We start from the raw sequence: 8,183 nt of genomic DNA on the forward strand, positions 1-8,183 counted from the left end.
CAGGTTATCTTGTTTGAGTGGTGGGTCACCAACTGTACCTATATTGTTGTTGCTGTTGTTTAGTCATTAAGTCCTGTTTGACTCTGTGACCCTGTGGACTGCAGCATGCTAGGCCTCCCTGTCCATCGCCAACTCCTGGGGTTTACTCAAACTCATGTCCATCGAGTCAGTGATGCCATCCAACCGTCTCATCCTCTGCCTCCCCCTTCTCCTCTAGCCCTCAGTCTTTCCCAGCATCAGGGTCTTTACCTATACTGTACCTATCAAGTTTGGAAGAAGAGCACATGCCACTGAATTAGCATATGTGCTATTAATATGCAGAAGTGATTGAACTTGAATCCAGGTAAAAAGGCACTTAGGCAAAACAGAACAGAACAAAATCAACAACAGATAACCACCCAGTCTTAAAGGTCTGGGCCTTTTCCTGTGATCGGATTCCCCACTGGAGTGAGACCTCTTGACCTCTGCCCAGTGTCTGAAGGGGACCAGTATCATCCATGCCTTCAGGGGTCTCTCCTGGAGGCATGCGAGTGTTTATCCTGTCCTTGGTTAAACTCAGGGCACCAAACTCACAGATGTTCTATTTTGCAAATGGAAGAACCTTTCTGTAATAGCTGGAAAGTAATTTTAGTCCTCTGGGCCTCAGACATTCCTGACCCGTGGACTCTCCTCTAGAGAGATCTCTAATCTCGTTGCCTTCTTTTTGAAATTATGTCTTTTTAGTTTTCCATTTAAAATCTATCTTATCCAAGCTACCACATAACATTGAGCAGAGTTCCATGCTCTATACAGTAGGTCCTTGTAGGGTATACATTTTAAATATATCTCTGTGTACATGTTCACTCCAAACTCCCTAACTCTCCCTTCCCCTCATCCTTTCCCCCAGGGAGAGTGGATACTTGTTTGTCTATGTATGGCTGAGTCTCTTTGCTATTCACCTGAAACTGTCACACCATCATCAATCAGTTGCACACGTGTGTGTGTACAGAATAAAAAGTCAAAAAAAAAGTCAAACTTAACAAATCTAACAAAAGGTATAACATTCATAGAGATTAAAATTTTTTCTCTAATTAAAAAGAAAATCTATCTTAAAGGAACCTAGCACATTTATCAGAGAAAGCAATGGCACCCTACTCCAATACCCTTGCCTGAAAAATCCCATGGACGGAGGAGCCTGGCGGGCTGCAGTCCATGGGGTCTCTGCGAGTCGGGCACGACTGAGCGACTTCACTTTCCCTTTTCACTTTCATTCATTGGAGAAGGAAATGGCAACCCACTCCAGTATTCTTGCCTAGAGAATCCCAGGGACGGAGGAGCTTGGTAGGCTGCCATCTATGGGGTCGCACAGAGTCGGACATGACTGAAGTGACTTAGCAGCAGCAGTACATTTATAGAAAAGATAGGAAAAGAAATAGATTTCTAATTATCTTTTTTTCCCAGCAGATTCTCCAGAAATATATTACAGATGTTCAAGGGTATATGTGCAAGGATGTTTCTTGCAAGTGTGTCTAAAATAGCAAAGTGTTGGTGATGACCATAATGTCCCACTGTAGAGATATCGGGTAAACAGACTGCAATTCGGATATTGGCTTCATTAGGTTAATACTTGGATGATCAGTTGGAATGAATGAAATGAAAACATGACCAGCTTGTAACTTTCTATTTTCAAGAACATCTCGAATAAATAAAATTCAGTTAATTTATTAATCTTCTTAAACAAGTGGGAATTTAAAATTCTTTTCTATATATGATCTTAGAGTTTTGGTTTTTTTAAGCTCTTTTTACAACTTAAGTGATGCTTTACTTTTTCCTGTGTAGTTGACATTCCATTTAAATTTGTAAGTGACTTAATCACATAATGATAACTAGCAACTTAGCAACTTAAAATTTCCTAAAGTAAAGGATTCTGCTTAAGAGAGAATGTTTGAGAGAGGAAAGACCATATGTGGGTTTGTGTGTGTATGTATGTAACTTTCAAAATATATAGAAACTATAATGTAAATAATAATTGTGCCTAGATTCATAGACATACAGACCACATATCTGCTTCCCAAATAGTGATTTTTGAGCTTCTACTTACTGTTTTCCTTTTGAAAATAAATTTGTATCATAATATATAACTTGTAAATTATAAATATGCCAACACATATTTGAATAGCACTTAAATATCATTTGTTATTCAAAAGCAAAGCTTTAAAGTTTAGAGAACAATATAAACCTTACAATGACAAAGAATGATACTGCCTTGGTGTTTTAACCCCAAAGAGAATTAATTGCCCTTTCATCAGCTTCCACATTCACCAGATTTGGTACCTAACCATTTTGGACAGTTTCTAAAACCAAACACACTCTGCCAACATTGGGTCAACTTCAAAGACTAAGAGGCTCCACTAGCAACTTAAAATTTGCTAAATTAAAGGATTCTGCTTAAGAGAGAATGTTTGAGAGAGGAAAGACCATATGTGGGTGTGTGTGTGTGTGTATGTAAATAGAATACGTACCTATATATGTTCTGTGGTCAAGTTTTATGTTGGAATTATTTGTGATGATACAATTTGCTTATTTGAAAGTCTTTAGTATTGAAGTTTTTGTTTCTGTTTTTATAGGATTATGCCATTAGAGGGCAGTATTGTAGAGGCTTAAATGTACCTTCTTAAACATACTGAATTGCCAGCTGTTTATAACCTATAATAATCAAGTGACCCTAAGGCCTTAGACTTATAGTATAAACTTTAAACTCAGTTGGTGCATTCTTACAAATATCTTAAATTAATAGAAGAAAATTATGTAACGGGTTAAGCTATTTCACACTCAGATCTTTTAATTTTGGTTTAGAGAAGGGAATTATTTGGTCAGTGTGGCTATAACGTTGACATACAGACTTTACAGTATCTCAGTTCTGCTGATGTAAGAAGGCTCAAAGGACTGACTCTTACAGAAATTGCACTTAACATCTAAAAACTTTCACTTAAAAGTGAAAATAAATGTATGTAGGAAGCACTCCAATCCTCTTGCCTGGAAAATCCCATGGGCGGAGGAGCCTGGTGGGCTGCAGTCCATGGGGTCGCTAAGAGTCTCGGACACGACTGAGCGACTTCACTCTCACTTTTCACTTCCATGCATTGGAAAAGGAAATGGCAACCCACTCCAGTGTTCTTGCCTGGAGAATCCCAGGGACGGGGAGCCTGTTGGGCTGCTGTCTATGGGGTCGCACAGAGTTGGACACGACTGAAGTGACTTAGCAGCAGCAGGAAGGATTCAACCTGTGGCGTTTTTCTTTACCCACGCCCCCACCCCTCCAGCTATACACGGAAGGAAATGCAGTTTTAAGGTTTATGGCAATGGGAACTTTTGAGATCTCATTTCATCTGGTAGATTCCTTTTGGCCTCAATTTATATATGTGTAGCAAAGACTATGTACTGTTTTTTGTTTCTACACATAATTGATAAACTCATAGAAAGGCAGAATCTCTCAAAAAGGAAATATGACTTTTTTCCTCTAAAATTCACTAGCTTAAAAAAAAGTATTATTACAATATAGTTATCTTTATAAATAAAACCACCCTTAAAGTCCTCCAATTACTGCTGCCTGTTACAAAGAGATAATTGAAATCGAGATACTCCAGCTCCTGCGAGTCTTTAAGTGCTGGGACTGGGCATGCCCAGTAGCTCAGACGGTTCTGGTTGCAAATAAGCAGCTTTCGCCTTTCGGCAGCCACGGGGACAGGCAGCTCCAGGGACGGGGTCTGACTCCCTTAAACGTAAGCACGTGCGGAGCCCTAATCGCATTTTCAGGACCCCTCGGCGTTTTCCGCCTGAGCACTGCTCGGTTTTTCCTTGATCTTGGAGGCCCCTGCGGCCCACTTCTCAGCCCCTGAGGCTGCGGCCTGTGCCAGCCCACCCGAGGAGCCGGTGGGGAGGCTGGGGGCGGGGTGGGGGTGGGGAGGGGGCGGGGAAGCGGGAGGAGGGCGGGAAAGGGAGGAGGGGGCGGATCCAGCGGCGCACTGGCCAATCGGCGCGGCTCTTTCCTGCATATATTTTGCACGGAGACTGGGAGCCCTAGACTAGAGCCTAGTGGAGCCCGGCTGCTGACCAGGGAGCCTTCTCCGCCCAGCAGTGGGATCTGCGTCTTCCTGGAATCTCCAAGCCCCAGAAGCCGGGCTTCTTTCAATTAGTGCCGCCGTTTCTGTTTCTCCCTGAGCTAAGTAAAGCTAGAAGATTTTTATCTAGCCCCGACCAGGCGGCTAGTATTCCCTCTTTTTTTTTTTTTTTTTCCTGCGAGGGTGTTTTTGGCTGCAATTGCATGAAATCCCAATGGTGTAGACCAGTGGCGATGGATCTAGGAGTTTACCAACTGAGACATTTTTCAATTTCTTTCTTGTCATCCTTGCTCGGGACCGAAAACGCCTCTGTGAGACTTGACAATAGGTAAATGTCGGCTGGGATACTTTAAAAAATTTACTCGTGAGATCCTTGTAATAATGCAGGTGAAAGATAGCCCGGCGAATTCCTTTGTCCATTGCTGAGAGGCTACGGTGACATGGATATTGCTTTTTGAAATGTTCCGAATAGCCTTGTTCTGGCCAGAGCAGTGTTTAACCACATTATGTAATTTAGCCTTTGTGGCTCACTAAAATAGGGAAATGTCTGGATATTCGTTAGGAAGAGAGTGGCTGGTGTTTTCTGGAGGGTGATATATTACATAGCATTAAAGAATGTTCAGAAAATGATGTTAGTAACACCACAGAATTAAGGAATTCTTTTTGTCTGGGATAGGAAAAAAAGATCTCATTTATTGATTTTTTTTTCCTTCTCTTTTTCAGCTCATCTGGTGCAAGTGTGGTAGCTATTGACAACAAAATCGAGCAAGCTATGGTATGTACTGTTTTAAAAATCGTTTGTACTAAATGTGGGCACAGTACAAAATGCAGGGTGTCTTGGGATGAAAGGAGCGCATCTGTAGAAGATGATGACTGCTCTCCATACATTTAGAAATGCCGGCACTGTCTCCATTCTGCCACTATGAAGCCACATACCGGGTCTGCTAAGGAGAGAGAAAGGGACCCTGCGGGTATTTGATGTTCTTTCCAGGACCGATTTCAAACAACCATCGATTTTGGCGGAGGTGCCTGCCCCTTTTTTGCTGGGGAATTGCTGGGAAAGCGCTGGCCCAGCGTGTCCTTTGGTCTCGGGCACATCGCTAGTGATGTGGCTTTCCTAGGGATCCTAAGGTTTACCGCGGAGCCGGGAGCGGGGAGGGCCCCAGAAGTGGGGGTCTCGGGAAGGAGCCTCCTCCACAGGGCCAAACGGATCCCCAGTGGTGGAGGCTCCTGCACAATGAAGAAGAGCCGAAGAAAAGTTTCGCCGTCTCAGCCTGCGCCTGGATTTCTCCCATTTTTTATTTCCGCCTTGGCCGTTCTTTGTTATTGGAGCAGCGCCTGTGGCTCTTCTCACGGGATTCTCTGCCCACTGTTGCTAGGCAAACTCCGAACCTTTAATTCGGAGCTATAAATAACTCGAGCGCCCATTGGCTGCGACGGCTGCCCAGGTTTCTGTGATGTCAGCTTAATCACGAAAAGGGGGGGTGGGGGGAGGAAAATGCGGCAACACGCTCGGTAGGAACTGGCTGCAGCCGGTGCTGAGGGAGGCGGTCCAGCGGGCGGAGGGAGGGGCTTGGGGGCGGGGTCGTGGCTCCCGTTGCTCGGGGCTGGACATCCCTGGGCCCGGCTTCTTTCTGCACCGAGCTGGAGCCCGGCTGCGTTTTGCCATCTCGAATAGGAAACCTGAGTGTAGGCATTCCTGGCCAACGGCTGCAAGGAAAGCAAAACCTTGATCACTTATACGTTAAACTGAAGTATTGTACAGTTAGGGTGGTATTCCGTCTTTTTCCCCTGGAGCCTGTTAAATGAATCTCTAAAGGCAGGATATGTCAGTGGTTAGGGAGAGACTCGCAAAATGTTTTAACAATTCAGAGTCCGGGAAACAGTCAGTAGAACGTTAAACCTTTCTCCCCCACCCCCCTTCCTTCTCTCCCTTTCAGGATCTGGTGAAAAGCCATTTGATGTATGCAGTTAGAGAGGAAGTGGAGGTCCTCAAGGAACAGATCAAGGAACTCATAGAGAAAAATTCCCAGCTGGAGCAGGAGAACAATCTGCTGAAGACACTGGCCAGTCCCGAGCAGCTTGCCCAGTTCCAGGCCCAGCTGCAGACTGGCTCGCCCCCTGCCACCACACAGCCACAGGGGACCACACAGCCCCCGGCCCAGCCAGCATCCCAGGGCTCAGGACCAACTGCGTAGCCATCCCGGCCCCCGAAGAACTGGCTGCTGTGGTCTGAACTGAACAGACCTGAGAAGATGTACTAGGGGAGGGGTCCGCCCCCACCGTCACCCATTTCATTGCTCGCTGCAAAAGAGACGTGAGACTGACATATGCCATTTTCTCTTTTTTCCAGTATTAAACACTCATATGCTTTCGGCTTGAAGAAATTGCTTAGTTGGGTGAGTTAAAGGTTAATCAGAGAATTAGCATGGATATACTGGGACCTCATGCAGCTTGGCAGAACCGTGAGCTGTGGTTTCATTCATTCTGAGGAGCTGTTGTGCCTTTCCACTCCCCGCCCCTGCTCCCCACCGCTCCCCCCCCCAAGAGTTCTTCCTGCTTGCACAGTAGTGTACTCCATGGGGTTCCAAAGCAGAGGAGCTTGCCACTGGACTTTCCTCTCCTCCCCCGAGAGGAACTGGAAAGGGAGGTGAAGGTCAAGAGTGAAGCTTAGTCTCACCTAAGATGAGGGGAAAACATAGTTCATTGTACAAACGACGACTGTCACCAGACTCCATAAAAAAAAAAATCGTACTGTGCCTCTTTCCGAAACAGTGACACAAAACTATTAGTGTGACTAAATGGTGACAGGTAGCTGGGACCTAAGCTCTCTTACCATGAAGGTTGTTTTGCTTATTGTATATTTGTGTATGTAGTGTAACTATTTTGTACAATAGAGGACTGTAACTACTATTTAGGTTGTACAGATTGCAATTTAGATGTTTCATTGGCTGTCTGAAGAGGTGTGGATTGTCTTTTATATAGCGATCTCCGTGAAAAACCCATGAAGCAAAACACACCTCCCTAAAGAGATTTTAAGAATTTGGCACAGGTAGTCACTTTGTGTAATCTGCAATCTTCTAGCTGCTGAGTATCTTGAAGTCACTCCCTGTTCACTGAAATCCTTGATTGAACTGGTTGAATACTTTGAAAAATGCAGAGTTCTAGCTAATGGATTTCCCAGTAGGGGTTTCTGCATATTACCTGTATAGTAGTTATCTGCATATGTTTCTGTGCATGTTCTCTACACAGTTGTAAGGTGTCACTGTATTTAACTGTTGCACTTGTCAACTTTCAATAAAGCATACAAAATGTTGATAAACAAGTGTTTCTACGTTACAGTGTTAATGTAATGGTAGTCATTTCCACAACTATTTCCAGGCAAAGTTAAAACAATTTGGTGAAATTCTGAAGGGGGGTGAAAGGGTTGGGCAAAGTAGTGATGCTCATGGTTTGACTGGAGAAGCATAAGGAATCTGACATTGCGTTCTTTCAGGTAGTAAGGGAAGAGACAAGGAGGCAAGAGCTTGGTCCTTGAGACTGGTTGTGTGACCTGGACAAGCGGCGTTCCCCATTCACAGCTGATGCGAGGGAGCTGAGAGAAATCTCTTGAATGCCTCTGTGGCTTTAAAACTCTGGGAGTCCGTGGAAGTCTTAGTCTTCTAGTGTTTACCGGCTGAGGGGAATGAACCTTACTCCATGTATAATCCCAACAAGCAGCTCTAGGATCAGAAGGTGGGGCTTAGAGAGAGAATCTGATTTCCGCTTCAAGAACTCTGAGAATGGATGCCTTTCCTAGTGTGGATTGAGTTCCCAGCTCCTAGGGATGCCCAAACAAAAGATAGGATAATTCCAGTGGCTTCCTTTATACTGAGTTTGAGGAAGGACCAGATGAACAAGGGAGTCCCCTCCCACTTGTTTCCTTAAGACTAAAAGAAGTCAAAGTTCTAAACATGGAATCCTAAAGCAAGTTGGCACCTGAGAAGTGAGCCTGCAGGGTCCCATTCTGTTGCAGGAGCCACGCCACTGAGCAGAGATGAACAGGGTGAGTTTTCAGCCCTGCAGTCTGCCCCAGCACCTCAG

At 44.7% G+C, this 8,183-nt stretch overlaps 1 protein-coding gene across 4 annotated transcripts in view; it reads left to right on the forward strand.

Moving 5' to 3' along the window:
• The window catches only part of TSC22D1 (TSC22 domain family member 1), a 122,275-nt gene extending 114,850 nt beyond the window's left edge, over window positions 1–7,425 (forward strand). For 2 of the 4 annotated variants that reach the window (XM_018056767.1, XM_018056771.1), the window contains 2 exons: window positions 4,824–4,875; window positions 6,041–7,425. In XM_018056767.1, the coding sequence (XP_017912256.1) occupies window positions 4,824–4,875; window positions 6,041–6,298 (310 nt within the window). In that variant the 3' untranslated portion in view covers window positions 6,299–7,425. Of the gene's footprint in view, window positions 1–3,738; window positions 3,762–4,049; window positions 4,429–4,823; window positions 4,876–6,040 lie in introns of those variants that run through there. The other 2 variants (XM_018056776.1, XM_018056773.1) reach the window with 2 other exon arrangements.

This window comes from Capra hircus, chromosome 12, assembly GCF_001704415.2.
Source record: "Capra hircus breed San Clemente chromosome 12, ASM170441v1, whole genome shotgun sequence".
Lineage (NCBI taxonomy): Eukaryota > Metazoa > Chordata > Mammalia > Artiodactyla > Bovidae > Capra > Capra hircus.